This window comes from Asterias rubens, chromosome 16 (assembly GCF_902459465.1).
Source record: "Asterias rubens chromosome 16, eAstRub1.3, whole genome shotgun sequence".
In the NCBI taxonomy this organism is placed as follows: domain Eukaryota; kingdom Metazoa; phylum Echinodermata; class Asteroidea; order Forcipulatida; family Asteriidae; genus Asterias; species Asterias rubens.
In genome coordinates, this window is record NC_047077.1 from 9,012,000 (window position 1) to 9,030,505 (window position 18,506).

Sequence of the window (18,506 nt, forward strand, 5' to 3'; positions counted from 1 at the left end):
TAATGGGAGACTTTAGACTATCTGCCAATCACCAAGAGAGGGCGCTCTTCACCAGGTAATAGACCTTATCGCAAATACCAATGCGCAAGCGCAGACTGTCGAATGAGGTGCATTGTGGGATAGATATGGATCAAATTTGGATACCAGCTAGACCACAATGCACCTAATTCCAAGCTTAAAGCGCGCGCCCCAGTATTTGCGAAAAGGTCTATGTCAACAACTTAGGCATAGGAGAAGCATGAGTGACGGTCACTGACAGCAAATACCTTGTGTTTTGCGTGTTTTTGATTTTGTATTTTAGATTTAGCCAAACTGTATTTTGTTTTTCATAACACATTGCCAGCATAAACCATACTGTTCTGGAACAGGATGTACTGGACACTAGTTCCCCAAGGATAACAAGCGGTGTGCATGAGTTTTGGGGAGTGTTTCTTCTAGTGTAATTAGCAAAAATTCCAAAATGCTAACCTACCGAAACTTGAGAAGAAATCTGAAGATTAGTTGTATGACAATGTATCTGATTTAATTTTCAAGAGGCTGAGAGACTTTTAAATATTTGTTGAGTATTTTTGAATTTTTAGCATTTACCATTGTTTGCTATAGGAGTTGTGCACCCTTACCTGGTAGGTCTGCCGCCCTCTAGTGGCAGAGCTTTCAAAAAGTCTCCCATTGGAATACACAATCTGATTCAAATTTTGGGGATCCAAAATTTATATCTTTCTCCATAACCACATGTAATAGCTCCTACTCCACGGGTCGGATGTAGTTTTTACATCGACCGAAGGGTCTTAGGGTAACATCATAAATGACGCCATGACCTTGACCTGGTACAAGGTTAAAGTTGAATCGATGGAGCAACTTGGCCAAGAGAACTCGGGCTTCGATCTGTGTGGAAAAAAATCATGAAGGGATGCATAGTTTAGGAAATAGCAAAAACTTAAAAGGTGGAGTACACATTTGCCCTGGCCCTAAAACCCAAACCTATCTGAAGACATATATATCGTCCATGAACGAGGTTGGCACTTAAAGCCATTGGACCCTTTAGGTAAACAGTATTGTCCCAGGCCCACACTATGTGTATTCACAACTTCTATGTAAAACAACAATCCTGTGAAAATTTAGGCTAAATCGGTCATCTGGAGTCGGGAGAAAACAACGGGAAAACCCACCCTTGTATCCGCACGTCTCGCCGTGTTTAAAATAAATCCGTAATTCTTGATATTGAGAATTTATTGTTTTGTTTAACTGTTTTCTCAAAAAGTAAAGCATTTCATGGAATAATAATTTCAAAAGAAGTCTTTCACCACAACCTTCTGTAAACCCTGTAAGTTATTTGTAAATCTGTGAATTTTTGTTTTTTTTCTGTACCGAAAGGGTTGGCTCTAAAGAGTTAATATCGACGTTTTTGAAGCCAAGAAGAGTTAGTTAGATTACTTGTGGCTCTATGAAGTTACTGGGAATACACACTCGACTGGCCATCCTTCTGAATCATACGGTCCTAATTAAAAAATAAAATGGAATTTCATGTCACAGTGCTATCATAAACATTCAATATATTGTAATGACTATTATAAGTTGGCTCACCATGGCAAACTGTTGACCAATACAATTACGGCTGCCCAATGAAAATGGAAAGTAGGCATACTGTGGTCTGAAAGGGTTAAAAAAATAATATTTTTAATTCATTTTGATTTTGGATAGTCGAGAACAACTTGATGTTCTTATCTTTGAGATACACGTGTGACGTAGGACTTGACTTACTTGTCATTGCTGGCATTAAAACGATCGGGATCAAACTGCATGGGGTCGTGGAAATATTCCTCCATTCTTGCCATAACAAACGTGTTCACCTACAGGGAATCATAATAGCGTAGGATTATAATAATACAAAGCCATGTTTTGAAATAATGATGGTGCACACAACATAGATTTGGGTAAATCTGGACAAACACCCAAATCAAGCAGTAGTAACTAGTAGGCCTACCTGATTTTATTGTCTACCATATCTCATCAAAAAAGGTTAATGATAGTATTATAATATTATCTTCAACACAGCTTTTTTGGCATGTCCTGGCCCAGCGGTCTAGTTAACCAGACCCTTTTCTAATAAGTCGAAAGTTTTCAGTAGCAGACACTAGCATGACAACTTGTGGCTATCAGCAATGCACTTAATAAGTTGATAGGTCTTAAAGGCTGTGACACTATTGGTTATTACTCAAAGTAATTATTAGCATAAACCCTTTCTTGGTGACGAGTAATGGGGAGAGGTTGATGGTATAAAACATTGTGAGAAACGGCTCCCTCTGAAGTGCCATAGTTTTCGAGAAAGAAGTAATTTTCCACAAATTTGATTTCGAGACCTCAGATTTAGAACTTGAGGTTTTCGAAATCAACCATCTAAACGCACACAACTTCGTGTGACAAGGGTGTTTTCTTCTTTCATTATTATCTCGGAACTTTGATGACCGATTGGGCTCAAATTTTCACAGGTTAGTTATTTTATGCATAATGTTGAGATACACCAACTGTGAAGGCTAGTCTTTGACAATTACCAATAGTGTCCACTGCCTTTAACGTCATTTGGGGGCGCTTTCGGTGGTTCCTGACGCCATAAAGCACTTGCGCAAACGGGTCTGAAGGTCTGACATTTGAGATGAATATTATACACGTAGAAATTGGTTTATATTAATGTAATTGCACAATGGAAAGGAAAAGACCACCAGGCATTTACTTATAAGGTGTTTTTTTGTTATTACACTCACTGCAACAAGACTCCCTTTAGGTATTTTGTAGCCTTTGACTGTGACGTCATGTGCAAGCTCCCTCCCAGTGCCCACTACAGGAGGCCAGAGACGCAGTGCTTCCTTCAAAACCTTGAGTATAGACAGTTAGGAAAATAATAATATGTTGAGTTTTTGTTTTCGAATTTTTTTCGTCATAACTCGTAGGGCATTCGCATTTCCATGAAGTATGAACTGGGATTAAACAATAAAGTTTGCACAAGCCAACTTCGTGGAGTTTTGGTGTTATGTGAACTCGGCTGTTGCAGTAATTCCCGAGACTCAGTGTGTACATTTTGTACTACCTTATAGGTGAAGTCAAGTAGTAGTTATTCATAATGGTTTGCTTGCTATATATATACAATTGTTCACGTTTTGTATAGCTCGTATGTGCCCAAGTCCAAGTTATCGTGTTGCCCTATCTTGCATTATACGTACCTGCATCATGTAACTGAGTTTGACAACATCGCTGTATTCCAAATAATCCCTATCACCACACACTGACTCTACCTCAGTTTTCAATCTGTTACAATCAAACGACATTGATTCACATTATTTCAGATTGCATTATGTTCATATACAGCAATGTTTGTATAATTCTCAAATCACAATATTATATGGAGAGTGGAAAGTTAAAGGAACACGTTGCCTTGGATCGGTCGAGTTGGTCTTTGAAAAGCGTTTGTAACCGTTTGTTATAAAATACATATTATGGTTAGAAAGATGTTTTAAAAGTAGAATACAATGATCCACACACATTTGCCTCGAAATTGCGTGGTTTTCCATTTTACTTTGCGAACTAACACGGTCGGCCATTTGTGGGAGTCAACATTTTTTTACTCCCATAAAATTAATGGCCGACCGTGTTTATCGACGAGGTAAAAGAAAAACCACGCAATTTCGAGTGATACTTGTGTGGATCATTATATTCTACCTTTAAAATATCTTTCTAATCATATGCATTTTATAACAAATGAATACAAACGCTTTTCAAAGACCAACTCGACCGATCTAAGGAAACGTGTTCCTTTAAAGACATTGGACACTGGTGGTAATTGTCTTCTCACTTTGTGTATCTCAACATGCATAAAATAACAAACCTGTGAAAATATGAGGTCAGTTGGTTGTCGAAGTTGAGAGATAACTATGAACGAAAAACATACCCTTGTCACACGAAGTTGTGTGCTTTCAGATGCTTAATTTCGAGAATTCTAATTCTGAGGTCTCAAAATCAAATTCATGGAAAATTACTTCTTTCTCGAAAACTATGTTACTTCAGAGGGAGCTGTTTCTCCCAATGTTTTATAATGTCAATCTCTCCCCATTCCTCGTTACCATTACTTGAGGTTTTATGCTAATAATTATTTTGCGTAATTACCAATAGTGTCCACTGCCTTTAGTAAGCCTTTGTAAAGAACCCCATACAAAAAATCAAAAGAAACTATACAAAACATCTGAATTAAAAACTTATAAAAAACTGATCGCTCAGCCTATATATCAATCAATCAATCATCAAACAAAGTATCAATCAATGTACACGATATAAATATAAATAAATATAAATAAATAAATAAATAAATAAACAAACATTTATATTTTTTTGTTTTTGTTTGCATGACTGTATGTTATCGATTTAATTTATTTGTATTACCTCCCGTAGCTCATCGTATCTGTTATAATATGATAGCAGTATTTATTGTAGCTTGTTTTATTAATGTATGTTGTTGCTGATGTAGTTGTTGAATAAACGGAGTAGTATAACTCCACATCAAGAGAATATTTTTCATAAAATCAATATCAATCAACCAATCAATACATTCATCAATCAACGAAACAATAATACTTCATAATACATAAGAAGCACAAACATATCAATAAACAATAACATTATAATTGCTTGCAAAACATGTTCATACCTGTGCATAATTTCTGGATGATGTCCAAGTTCTAGCAATGTGAAACTCAACAAATTAGCCGTAGTCTCTTGACCTGACCAAAGAGAAAAGATAATTAATATAGTTAGGCTACAAAACTGCTCGTTCTTAAAGTCACTAGACACTAATAGGTAGTTACTGGAAATAATAATAATTGTTGGCAAACAAAAACTTACTTGTTAACGAGCAGTGAAGATCTGTTGATAGTATAAAACATTGTAAGCAACGTAGTTTTAAAGAAAAGTGTAAACTTCGGGCTTTAAGACATCTGAGAGCACTTGTGCAACAAGGGAATTTTCGAATTAATCTTAAACCAAGCTAAAAATGACATTCTCCGATGCCCCTATGTGGGATGAGCTTCTTGTACAAGTAAGACATGCAAGCTCACTAATATAATTCAAGACACTCCTTTAAGCTCGCATGCTCACTACCTATTAAACTATACCTCAGCACCTTAGAGCAAACTTTTGATTTTGGCGCTCTATAAATGATTTTTGATTGACTGATTGATTGGTGATCGATTAACTGATTGATTGATTAAATTATTGCAAAAAAAGAGAGTTTCTCGTTACCAGCAACAAAGAAGGTCACAAACTCATCTATGACGTTTTCCATCTGGTCTTTATAATCTTTTCCAGACACTCCAGTCACTGACTTTAAGATGTATGTTAAGATATCTTGAGGCACTTCATCCTCCCGCTGCATTGCTTCCAGTCTTTGCTCGATGCATTTCCTTCCAGCTTCTCTCAGACATTTGATGCTGTCTCGAACTTCTTGTTTGTATTTACGAGCAGCAGGAAATGGATTCAACTGGAAATGTTCAAGTACATTTTTGAGAAAATTATAATTAGTACATAATCAATCCCGTGGTGTTTGAGATCCTGCTGAGATTCAGTGAGTAGTTTTAGACCACTCATGGTTCTTAGTCAGAATCAATCTCAGATATTCATGTTCAAGTTAAAGATAACAACCAGTTAGTAAAATTATTTCCACTAAAAAAAAAAAACGGTAAAGGAGAATTTTCAAACAATATTTTTGTATTTTTATATAGTGTGAATTTTTTTGGCGAAAGAGTGTTATAATAAAGGCCTACCAGTTCATATTCTCGGTTATCTGATATTTAAAAAAGATATAGATAGGTCTGTACATTTGCAATAGTTGGAAGTTCATTGATGTAGAAGAAAAGTAATTGACCACGCACAAATCCATGTGGAACTCCGCTCTCTACTCTTTATAATGACAACAAAAATACACAAACCATGCACATTATATCAAATAATATTGCATTAAATTTACCTGCATGAATGGTACATTGAAAGCAGTACTCATACCATTCAAACACTTTGTAACTGCTTCGGTGAAGGGAGATTTCTCGTCAAATACATTGAGGTCCATCCCGAACGCTACCTTTTTAAGAAGTATAGGTTATAAAAAACATTATAATAATATCGAAGACTTATATAGCGCACGTATCTACCAACACTGTACTCAAGGCGCTTTATTATTGGGCCTAACCTTCTAACAGAAAAGTAGGTTATTGAAGTTATGAATTCTTAGACCCAAAAATGCTACGATGCGTTCGGCAGCCACAGCCAGGAACGCCCGGCGAACCTCTCTTTACGATAACTGCACTTGGTTCTTTTACGTGCGTTACACAACACACTGGACCAACAGCTTTACGTCACGTCCGAGGACAAAGCCATGGTTAAGTGTCTTGACTAAGGACACAAGTGTCACGACTGGGACTAGAAATCACACTCTGCTGATCGGAAACACCAGAGTTTGTATAATTCTATAGAAATCACTGTGAGTGATGATTAAGACTAAAAAAGAGGTGGCATTGATTACATTTAACATTAATATTGTGAGCCCTGTTAGTGATTTCCATTGGCAAGCCACATTGAATATGCTTACTTTGCGATGTGGTTTATTGTGGTTAGTGCTTTTAAAGACAGTGGACACTTTTGGTAATTGTCAAAGACCAGTCTTCTCACTTGGTGTATCTCAAAATATGCATAAAATAACAAACCTGTGAAAATTTTGGCTCGATTGGTCGTCGGAGTTGCGAGATGCCTATGAAGGAAAAAACACCCTTGTCACACGAAGTTGTGTGCTTTTAGATGCTTGATTTCGAGACCTCAAATTGTAAACTTGAGGTCTCGAAATCATATTCGTGGAAAATAACTTCTTTCTCGAAAACTATGTCACTTCAGAGGGAGCCGTTTCTCACAGTGACTTATACTATCAACCTCTCCCCATTAGTCGTTACCAAGTGAGGTGTTATGCTAATAACTATTTTGAGTAATAACCAATAGTGTCCACTGCTTTTAAAGTGAGACTGTTTAGTCTCAATTAGTAACCTTAGAGCAAGGATAGTGTGACTGTTTTAACAAGATCTCAGGTCCTCTTTAGCTGTACTAAGAGCTCAAATTTAGTTTCAAATTTAGTTTCAATTGAACTCCAATGTTGCGAGCCATAATATAATATAGTCTGTTTTACATTGCATTTGGTAAACCATTGGAAACAAATTGGATGTGGTTTGTTGAATTAGTTCTTTTTGAGTGAGACTGTTTATGTGTAAAACCACATTGCAAGAAACTGTACATACCGCACGCAAAATCAGAGTACGATCTCCTATATTCACCTGATAAATGTCTCCACACTATCAAATTATGATCCTATTGAATATTAATCTACATGTAATTATAATTATTTGCAGTTTGTATTGATTGATTAAACTTTCATACTTTAGCAATTACATCCAGTGTTGTTCTATTAAATTCATCCAACATGGCCACCTCTTTCTTGCCGTCAGCTTTATTGCTGAGTTTATCAATCAGAAGGTCTGCACTGGCGTTAAACTGATGCATCAAATCCACCAAGTATCTGGAACAAGAACACCAACACAAATAAGTCACAGTGATTTAACTTTTGGAGAACGATCGTTTCAATGTATACTCCCACAATACTTTCTAGGTGAACTGCCTTAATAGCATGGGGTACGCCCTCGCGATACACTTGAACATAGAAGGGGTTCGCCCCTGTGTTCCTGGCTGGATTGGCAGCATGTTGCGCCACAGAACCTATAACATGGACTATGGTATATTACGTTTGAATGCTACAAATAATACGAGTACATGAATGTGTTAAATTGACAGGCATGTTTATCATTCAAACGTGTTCTTTAAAGTATACAACATTGGGTGTTTAAACCATAAACAGATATTTACAGTTTTTAAGGCTTTATTGAAATGCAATGCTTTACCTTTTGTGAAATGCGGGATTCAGTAGCAACCTCTTTGGTCCATGAACTGCTGGATTTAACTCACAAAGGATGCTATCGCCCATAAGTCGCGTACCAAATAACTTCATGAAAACCGCATAGAAATGGTAAGGCTTTCTGTGGAGCATGGAGTCTGTACACAGAATTTCCTTGGATCATGAGAAAAATAAAAATATTTCGGCAAATAATTCGCAAATAATTCGTTAAATTACTTTTTTATTAAGTCACTCATCATTATGACTCTTTCATTTCGTTATTTTTCGTTTCATTCCGGTTTAATTGAAAATACAAAAACAAAACAAGTTGTGTGCTTTCAGATGCTTGGATTCGAAACCAAGGTCTCGAATTTAATTCAATTTTTTTTCTGAGAAATTACCTCTTTCTGAAAAACTATCAGAGGAGGGAGCCGTTTCTCGCGATGTGTTTTACGATCAACAGCTGTCCATGGCCTGTTACCGAGTAGGTTTTTATGCTAATATTTATTTCAAGTGAGTGATAGTGTCCGTTGCCTTTGCTAATAATTAATTTATTACTTCATGGCCATAATCACTGGATTCTTTCACTTTAAAACGTTGTTTTTGCATACCTTGACAAACTCTGCATCTAACACTACGATCATCGGTTTGAAGAGCAAAAACACATGGAAGATCGGACCATATTCTCTCATTCTAAAACAGACACAAAATGTAAATAACGTGATGGGCAGTAAGTGACTCCTGAGTGTCTCTTCCTTTTTCCGACAGGGTTAAATAAGAAGACTATTATGCTTTTAATTTTTTTTTTTTTTTTTGTAGACCTATTGTTAGACACTTTTTCAAAGGAAGACTAAGTCTTTCCGAACGTATAGTATCCTTAGTAATGCCTGTTTGTTGTTTGTTTGTTTGTTTCTTAAGCCAGCCTCAGGTCGACCTTGCGTCAACAAAAAACAGTCGGCGACTGACTTTTCAGGATCACACTGCGCCTGAGCCAAGACCATCGGGAACTTTTCAGTCAGCGATTATTTACGACCTAAGCGTAACTGTGATAATTTTAAGACAATCTGAACCAGTCGCCGCTAGAAAAAAAAAATAACAGTCGCAAGAGTAGAACAAGTTCAACTTGTACGACGTGTTCCCGACGGTCGGGAACCATTCGCAGGCGCACGATTTCTCAGTTGGTGTGACCTGAGCATATTTTGTCTGCGTGTTGCCGACGGTTTGTTGCGGGCGCAAGAAAATCGTAGGTCGACCTGAGGCCGGCATTACAAAACTCGGGAAAGCACCGGTGAAGGTTCAAACAAATTAATTATTCCTATCCCCGATTCAACATTAAATCGTTGCAAAAAAGTAAATAGGATTTAACTGATTGACTCCGGGTAGCTACCGGGCAATCTTGGTGGTTTTTTTGTATGATACTGCTCTATAATATTGCAAAGGTCGTGGGTTCCATCCCACCCGACTAAAATGTTTGTGATTTGTTTTCCCCGAACTCAGGAAGGTAGAAATATACTGACACACATTGGTGTACAGGGCGTAAAACTAAATCATTAATACTCGCAGGTGTTTCATAATCTTTGTGAACAACTGCTGCCTGGTTGTAATTCAGTTTCTTAATCTTTTAGTCGTAACTGAACGTTTTATTCTGTTAGTACATAAATTATTTTTAAAATAAACATTTTTAGTAGTCTAACTTCATTAATTTGCTGTCTTGTAGAATTTGTATACTTGCAGTATATTTTTGTGTGTATCTTCATATTATGATAATAATATTTGCTATTGTGCAGTGTATTTTCACTGTATAATTAATTGTTGGTTTTTACAAAATAATACAAATGTATTGTAAAGCGCCTCGATCTTCTGTAGAGGCGCATAAAAATGTTGATTAATCTAAGACTAATTAGTTTACTGTTAAATAATGAATAATGGGTAGGATGGCCTTAACTTTCGATCCAAACCTGACTTTCTTTATGGTTAACTGTGAGACATAACTTGTGCCTTTCCTCAATACGCGACCATGCTATATAGGAGTTTACTTACATGTCTATAAAGCCATCAGACATGCACATGTTCCTCTTCTTGTAGCCGACGAGCATGTTCAAATGACCGGTGAAGAAACTGGTGGATATAAGTCAACAATAAATTATTGAAAATAACAAGTTAGTCAAGTATGGCTTGGTCTCTAAATCGCTTATGCATACAATCACTTTTAGTGTCCAAGCAGGAAGGGACAGACGGAGCTGACTGGAAATATAGTCAAAACAGCACAAGCGGAACTGACAATGTCAGCTATACTGATGACGGTAGCTGATAACAATACAACCACCTAACTGTGCATTATCTTTTCTATAACATCCCGCCTAGCTATACACTTTCTGCATGTTTAATTTCTCTTATAAAAAAAAGTGTAAGTTGTATTATACCAGTACATATTGGCGATACAATCCCTGTGGTCTTGATGGTAGACCTAAACCTCCAAATTCGAGCCCTGTTGGGGTAGAGAGTTAACAGGATCCTGGGTATAGGAGGTATGCCTATACAAACTTAATGCTAGTCCTATATGTTAGGAAACTCGAGATAAGTCGCGACTTGTTTTTCTTTTTGAAATCCAACCCATGGACCGATTTCACGAAGAGCTAAAATTGATTTTTAACTGCAAAAGAAAAATACAGGAAATCGATATTATTTTATTTCATGCAGCTGACTCAGAAATAGTTAGAGACACATGCAATGTAGGAAAGCAAATAATAAATCAGTACAATCATTATCACACTAATTGATTCACTGAAAAAATGTACATGAGTCAATTTGCATTCCTTCGCTGTGAAATCGGCCCTGGCCCCCAATACTGTTCACATAGTCGACCTCCACTCACCTTTCCCTTGGCGGTGCTGGGATATGCGCAAACTTCCTATGCTGATGGTGAAGGAACATCACGAAAGCCAAAAACAAAACACCTATGCAAATCACAGGGACAAGAAACATGACTGTAAACATATCGGCACCCATTTTTAGAAGGAGGGCCTACCGGTACAAAGCAGCTTCGTGTTTGGAGATCGAACCGAATAGTTTTATGTTCAATTTTGGTGACATAACTAATTCTCAGTGGATATAGTAGTCTTGGTGCAAGACGTTTCTCGTTTCCCTTTTCACGCACACCGCGGCCAATTCACCAACAGCGCCCGCACCGACTCAATCCGCACCGACTCACGTGACTTAGTTCACTCACCGCTCTCCGGGGGAGCGGTGAGTGAACTAAGTCACGTGAGTCGGTGCGGATTGAGTCGGTGCGGGCGCTGTTGGTGAATTGGCCGCGGTGTGCGTGAAAAGGGAAACGAGAAACGTCTTGCACCAAGACTATGGATATAGTTGCACACAGAAAGGCTGGTGTGCAAGAATTACAATACAACCTATGTACAGCGACACGGCATTCCAGCATGATTTCAATGAACAGACCTTGGGCCATGGACTAACAATTTGATGACCTTATACAACTTCCATAATACTCGGTGACCTTCAACTTTACTTGGTTTGCTACGTGTTGCTTATTATGCCGTTGATCTTTTGTTAGCGAGGACACTTTGGTGCTTTTGGAATCTGGTGTCCAAACCAAAGGTTTGGCTTTTGGTGTCCCGGGGAAATCTCACCTCCCCCGACTCGGAGATCCTGTCCACCACTTAGAAAGTTAACGTTGTGGCTGGAAGAGAATGATTCAAAAGAGCGCGCTATCAGCATTCCTATAGACCTTTCTTTTGCAACGTCACAGCCCGAGTTTTTGCCAACCCAGATTGTAAAACTAGGTAAAACTAGTGCAAAATAAGAAAAGATCGCTATTTTTTGTAACAATGTAACAAAATTTGTTGATTTTGTTAAAAACAAAACAAATAATTATGAGAGGTATTTTATTTAATTGAAAGTTTGCAGAAAATGCTGAATTTGGTTAAAACATCTGTTTTTAAGATTTAGTGTTATACTAACATTCGGCCGACCATGCCAACCAAGGCGGTTTGTTTATCAACAAAAGAAAGGTCTATATTATTGGGGGACAATATCCAGGGGTACAGAGTCTACATCCGGTGTCCAAGGGAATTGGAAATAAACATACTTTGGAGGATGATTCAAAAGAGGGCGCTATCAAAAGTAGGTTGTACACACTTGCCGAATTGGGGGACAAAATCTCTCGCCACACCGGCTTGACTCTCAGGGTGCCTGAGGGGGCTTGGACACTGAACTCCTGACAATTTATTATGCCCAAAGTCAAACAATAATATATTGACACAAAATAATGACAAATTCACGACTATGAATCCAAGTTCTGCTAGTAAAAATAAAATACGACGCGTGCCCCAAAATTATCATGTTGTAGGACTATAATATAAGACTCAAAAACATTCACGTGGCATGCAAGCATCGCCACACATACATTATGGATGCGATCACTTGTCCTGATCTCAAATCAACAATCACCAAACTGCGGGAGAGGCTGGTTTAATTTTTTTTCAACGAATGTAGTCGGGACGTCATTCTCCAGTGTGTCTATATTACGTGTCCCTATAAAATAGGTATAGACAGAAATCCCGTTTTACGAAAAAAAAAAAATGTGTGTGTGGACTAATTCCAATAATGAAGGACCACAGAAGTTAAGAAAAAAAAGTGTAACATGTGATTTATTTTCCCGAACCTGTTGAAGCCATTGGACCCTTTTGGTACAGAAAAAAAAGTTCACAGATTTACAAATAATTTACAGGGTTTACAGAAGGTAATGGTGAAAGACTTCTCTTGAAATATTAGTCCATGAAATGCTTTACTTTTTGAGAAAACGGTAAAACAATATAAATTCTCGTTAGCGAGAATTACGGATTTGTTATAAACACATGTCATGACACGCGGCACGGCGAAACGTGCGAAAACAGGAGTGGGTTTTCCCGTTATTTTCTCCCGACTCCGATCTCCGATTGAGCCTAAATTTCCACATGATTGTTATTTTTATATATAAGTTGTGATACACGAGATAGCGTGCATGCACTGCGTACCTACGTATATAATTAATTATTATTTAGCATGAATATTCACGTATTGAATGATTGCAGCGAATGCCGAACATGACATGCACTTAAGCTTAAAAATAAAATGGCGAACGTATTCCGTCGACCAAGGGCGTTTACTTTACTGCAGGACGGTTTTGCACGGGCGGACACAACTGCATATGCAAATGTGTCCGAGCGGACACAATTGCATTATGCAGCAGCGTCCGGGCGGACACGATTGCATATGCAAAACCGTCCGGCGGACATTGTTGCATAAAATTATGCAATAATGTCATTCGGATAGTATTGCATAGAGGACATAATTACATGAGGACACCCCCCCCCCCGAATTAATAACAATAGACATACACAAGTTCTTCAGTCTGTACGCACCAGTGACATCCCTCGCTTCATGTAAACAGTTACCTCCAGGCATGAGCGAATAAACCCTTACGAACTACGGTTTAAGTCAAATTCAAGGAGCGTACTTTTTTTCAGTGTCCTCTCCAAACGCTGTGGAAGAACCCATAGTTATTGGGGGTTTTCAGGATTTGTTGCGTGAAATTATTTATATTATCGGGTACATATAAAAAAATATTGACTTCGCGCCAGGACGGCGTCTGCAACTCGAAGTTGTTATAATACTTGGATAAAAGTTTGGACAGTTGTGGCGGTTTCAGTCTTCCGCCGTGTTCAGTTTTCCGGACCAGTACGGCACTAACAATTGGTCATTCGGAAAACTGAACACGGCGGAAAGTTGAAACCGCCACACCGTCATATTCGTCTACGTCAATTCCGTCATAGTATTTCCTGTGTTAAAGTCATCTCCGTCACCACTTTAATATCCGTCACTTAAGTTTTTCTTGCGTATTTTGTGCATATTATTAGTATTTTGCGCACAATGTTTAAAACATGAATGAGAACAAAACCATGCCAGTTTACAATTGTTGCACGCTGTCACGGGATCCATGACGTTTTGTACACTCGAGGAGGGGGGGGGGGGAATATAATGGCACCCGAGAGGCGAAGCACCCGTTGCCATTTCCCCTCGAGGGTGTACAAAACCCATGGACCCCAGTCACAGCGTACAAAATTGTTTTGTTATACCTTTGTATGATTGTTATTCCTCTTCTCGAAGTTCTGTTGTCATCTTCAAACATTTTTACGACGATACATTGTTTATTAAACATTTTTTGTTATTAAAATTAGCAGACGAACAATTAGAAACAATTCCCTCGAACCCGCGGTTGTTTCGGACACAGCGCTGGATACTCGACCAATGCCGGGAACGATCAAGGTGATGTACACCCTGTACACCGGTGTAGTACATCACTTTTCATGTTACCCGGCCCGTTGAGCTAGGACGACACCTCAGTACAGTTTTATGACATGAACATGGATTTTTAGTCTTATTTTAAATCAACTATTTTTTTTTCAAGTTTTGGTTGTCACAGTCGGAGATTACTAAATGCAAATGACGGAAAACTTGATTCCGGTAATTGCGCCAAACACATATTTTTTTTCTGAATTTCGAAATAATAGACACTGAAGAGAGATGACGACGGCTCTGAGGCCTACTGCAAAGTTAGCACAAGGAACCGTGACCCAAGATGAGATGTCAGCATGACATCAAGTTACTCCTAACAACGGAGTAAATTTGATGATTATTATAACTTTGAATTGGATTGAATTGAATTGAATATTGTCACGCCTTGTATCAAATTTTGTGAATGTTGTCACTGGTCCGAAGTGGGTCAAGCCATGGGTCAAGCTGATCCGAGTGTAACAATTCATTGGGGGACGACTGACCGTTAATAATAATAGCACCCCACCCCATTCCAATGTGAAATCTGGCTGGTGCCCAAACAAAAAGCCATGAAGACCTTGATGAAAGGTCTGACTTTGTATTAGCGGCTCAATTAAGAGCTCAACAAAGAGAATTGAAAGTCACGATGACTTGCTATAAATGATAAAAGATACATGTAAACAATCGACGTTGGGGGCGTTTTATTTGAAATGTATACAACATTTAAACAAGAGTCGGTCAATCGTCGCGTGTGTCAAAAGCAAAGCGGGCGTAATTTTCTCTCAAATCAAGTGCAAATAAATCATGGCAAGCAAGCTAAAAGTTATCTTATTCCTCGGGACATACCGAGAGAACAGGCTTGGCGAGAGAGTGGCCAAGTTCATGATAAATCAGCTGGAACAAGATGGTAAACACGAGGTAGATTTCTTGGGTAAGTTGTTCTACCTTATTTTTTATCATCATGCCTTTATCATCAAAGTGCAAGTTGCTAGAAAAAGCAACGCACAGCACAGAGCATGGATGGGTCCATACTCATTCCTGGCCGGCTCGAATCATTGACTCTCTATTTTACTGCATTTGCAAGCAGAACATGAGTGAGATGGGGCTCCAGTTGCACTTGCTTGCAATGACGAATATATGAGTACACCTTTTTAATTAACGGAATTTCGGCTCGCACTTTTATAAGTTTTAGCTTGCGGTGCTGAGTGCAAACCAATTATTAATTATAAATATAATAATGGCACCTACCCTCCCACCATCCCACCCAGTCAAAAATAGTAGGTATTGTATGCAAAAAATGTTTTATCACACCCTCTCTTTCTTTCATAAAAAATTATTATCGTTGATGAACTTGTTTTTCTAAAATTACATTTTATATTCTGTTGCCAAAAACTAAAGAAACAGTATAGTTTTTACACCATGAATAAGGTTTATCGCGAAAAGTATCAAGAGAGGGCGCTGTTGAAAGCACACAAAGGTACCATTGGCAATGCGTGCGCGAGTCGCGCATGACAACATACACTGCACAGCAAACTGCCCCATCTTATTACCCACAACGCATTGCAATCCTGAATCACGATAAACCTTATGAACAGAATTTGAATCCGATTGATTTGATCATGTTACTCACTAGGTAGATCTGGAGGAGTTGCCAATTTTGCTATCTACTGGACAATGGTGTTAAATATCCAAGTTACGTGTACATCCAATTCCAAGACCTAGGCAGATAAGCGCATAGATGACCGATTATCGCAAAATTTCGAAAAAAGGAATCTAGCGCCCTTGTCACTGGGTCTAATCAGGCGTCATCAGTTGTTGGTTTTAGTTTAAGTGCAACCAGACAGTGTGACCATAGAGATACAGTAGTGGTGTGACCATGGTGTTACCAAGTTAAAAACTGCTCCAAACCCTTTTTGCATGTGCTTTTATAATATAAAACATTTTATGTTTTATCGATTTATCATTCAGTAGGCCTTGAAGAGTTTAAGCATTTTTTATGACAAAAATTTATTTTTTGTGGAATACAAAGGGCCCCATGTCTTTGAAGAAAGTATGTTGTTAAAAGCTATCCCCAGGTATTGTTAGTTGTTTTGAATAAATTATCAAAGAATGCAGCTTTTTGTATACCCCCTGTTTGGTTTTACACCTTGTAGGCCTAGCTTGTGCGGAGTGGGCGTGGCCTTTATTGTTCAAATTATATCACATTTGCAAACAGCCATCAAATAGACACTGGCCTAAGGTTTTGACAAAGTCCTTTATTATTGTCTTCGAGAAAGACTGCTTTTGGTAAGCCGTTTGCAATCAGCTTTCCTACACTTATTGTGTATACAAACATTGGCGCTTAACATTCTCGCTTTGCTACATGTGCATTGATGTTTGTTTACACAGCCATTGAGGTTATGTAATAATCCTGTATCTAGTACATTGACTCATGTCAATGGGTCCTGGTTTGCTCTGTAGCTGAGTGCAACAAACTCCATTCAGTGTGATAAAAATAATATTCACAAAGAACATCAACTTTCAACATGTTCAATGCTCACTCACTCACTTGAAACGCAGCATTTGGTCTGTCTAATAGTAATAATATAATATCAAAGTCTTATGAATAGCGCACCTTTCTACCAAACAAAGTACTCAAGGCATTGAGTATCATACAAACTTTCAGAAAGATAGGTTATTACAGTGATGAATTCTGAGACCCAATTTTATGTACATGTAGCACATGTGTAAGGGTTTACAGGATGCTAGGGCGCATACAGCAGCCACAGCCAGGAGCACGGGGCGAACCCCTTCTCTTTTATACGCAAATTATAGGCCTAACTGGCATCTCTAAGCTGCTATCATCCAACTTTCCTTGCTAACTCAATGTTTTTGAAAATGAACCTTTTATTTAATACCCAAACTGATTGATTGATTGCTTTGTTAAAATCACAGATGCAGAAAAGTTGGACCTCCCCATCTTGAAGAAGGCGCTGCACTTTTACAAAGATCAGACGGAGGCACCTCAAGTCTTGCAAGATGCTAAGAAGAAGATCATGGAGGCGGATGCGTATGTCTTCGTATCGGGAGAGTACAACCACTCCATACCCCCAGGCCTGACTAACATGATCGATCATTTCCCGACGTCAATTTTTGGCTACAAGCCTTCAGCCATCGTTTGCTACTCACCAGGTATGTTGATGACGGGGACAGCCTGGGTTCCTCATGTTAGCGTTTCAGGCTGATGGGCAGAAATTCATTCATTAACTTCTTCCATATTTTTTCCACCCCACTAAGCATAAGTGATATAATTAACATGTTCATGCTTATAGAAAACAAAAGGACATTAGAGACCCCACTCGAACAAAAACAAAGAAAAATGCAGCAGTATGAAAACACTATGTAAAAAACTACATTACAACTTAGATGTTCCAGCTAGTATAAAGTAAACTCGAGGTTGGAATAAAAGTTAGCCTCCCTGTAAGTATTTGCTAATTAACTATCTTTTTGTGTTCATAATTTTTTCGTACAGGAATGTATGGTGGCATGCGAGCAGCGATGCATCTTAGATGTTTCCTCGGTGAAATTGGTTGCCTTCCCGTCTCTAACATCTTCGGCATTCCTAAATGCCACGCAACTCTTTCGGAAGCTGGAGAGCCACTCGACGACCACCTGGTAAAAGGGGCCAAGACGATCATCGGCCAGTTGGATTGGAACGCCCACGCCATGAAGAACCACCGCGAGCTTGTAGGCTTACCCAAGTAGAAAGACTTCTTCTACCCACCTTCAGGCTTTTAGAATACAGTTCTTAGAGTGTGTCCTGGGCCCAATTTTATAAAGCTGTTAAGCAGCAAATTTCTTCACAAGAAGTGACCGGGGTACCAGTCGCAGCAATGGTATCTGAATGGTGTTTGGCTGGTACCCTGCGTTTGCTAAGCAACCGTTTTTTTTTGTGCTAAGCAAGTTTTTGTGCTTACAGGTTTTATGAAATTGGGCCCTTGTCATTTGGTGCAACCATGATATTTATGATGATTGCATCAAAAGAATTGGGCCAAATGGTGTTTTTTCCAGTCCAATTGGTGTTTTTGCATGCAAATGTAATCAGTCTTCTCACTTGGTGGATCTCAATACATGCATAAAACAACAAACCTGTGAAAATTTTAGCTCGATTGGTCGTCGGAGTTGCGAGATAACTATGAAAGAAAAAAAACAGCCTTGTCAC

General features: G+C 38.5%; 2 protein-coding genes across 2 annotated transcripts; one reads left to right on the plus strand and one right to left on the minus strand.

Annotated features, from left to right (window-relative positions):
- Positions 1 to 627: 627 nt before the first annotated feature.
- LOC117300896 (cholesterol 24-hydroxylase-like) lies at positions 628 to 11,082 on the minus strand. Its single transcript, XM_033784757.1, has 13 exons — positions 10,848 to 11,082; positions 10,013 to 10,090; positions 8,584 to 8,665; positions 7,980 to 8,146; positions 7,462 to 7,600; positions 6,011 to 6,121; positions 5,287 to 5,524; positions 4,697 to 4,769; positions 3,219 to 3,303; positions 2,763 to 2,873; positions 1,762 to 1,850; positions 1,585 to 1,651; positions 628 to 885 (listed from the first exon to the last, which is right to left on the minus strand). Exons 1-13 carry the CDS (start codon positions 10,979 to 10,981, stop codon positions 745 to 747), a joined length of 1,515 nt encoding a protein of 504 aa, XP_033640648.1. The 5' UTR covers positions 10,982 to 11,082; the 3' UTR covers positions 628 to 744.
- A 3,901-nt stretch (positions 11,083 to 14,983) lies between these two features.
- LOC117300922 (quinone reductase-like) lies at positions 14,984 to 18,460 on the plus strand. Its single transcript, XM_033784787.1, has 3 exons — positions 14,984 to 15,236; positions 17,240 to 17,476; positions 17,817 to 18,460. The coding sequence occupies exons 1-3, from the start codon at positions 15,110 to 15,112 to the stop codon at positions 18,047 to 18,049; spliced, it is 597 nt and encodes a 198-aa protein (XP_033640678.1). The 5' UTR covers positions 14,984 to 15,109; the 3' UTR covers positions 18,050 to 18,460.
- The last annotated feature ends 46 nt before the right edge of the window (positions 18,461 to 18,506 follow it).

Bases quoted from the DNA above. Each gene is read 5' to 3' on its own strand.
- LOC117300896 (XM_033784757.1), bottom strand. From the start codon at position 10,981: ATGGGTGCCGATATGTTTACAGTCATGTTTCTTGTCCCTGTGATTTGC. The intron at 8,666-10,012 runs GTAAGTAAACTC...TGTCTGTTTTAG, and splicing joins TCTGATGGCTTTATAGACAT to AATGAGAGAATATGGTCCGA. The intron at 1,652-1,761 runs GTAAGTCAAGTC...TAACCCTTTCAG, and splicing joins TTTAATGCCAGCAATGACAA to ACCACAGTATGCCTACTTTC.
- LOC117300922 (XM_033784787.1), top strand. From the start codon at position 15,110: ATGGCAAGCAAGCTAAAAGTTATCTTATTCCTCGGGACATACCGAGAG. The intron at 15,237-17,239 runs GTAAGTTGTTCT...TTAAAATCACAG, and splicing joins ACACGAGGTAGATTTCTTGG to ATGCAGAAAAGTTGGACCTC. The intron at 17,477-17,816 runs GTATGTTGATGA...TTTTTCGTACAG, and splicing joins CATCGTTTGCTACTCACCAG to GAATGTATGGTGGCATGCGA.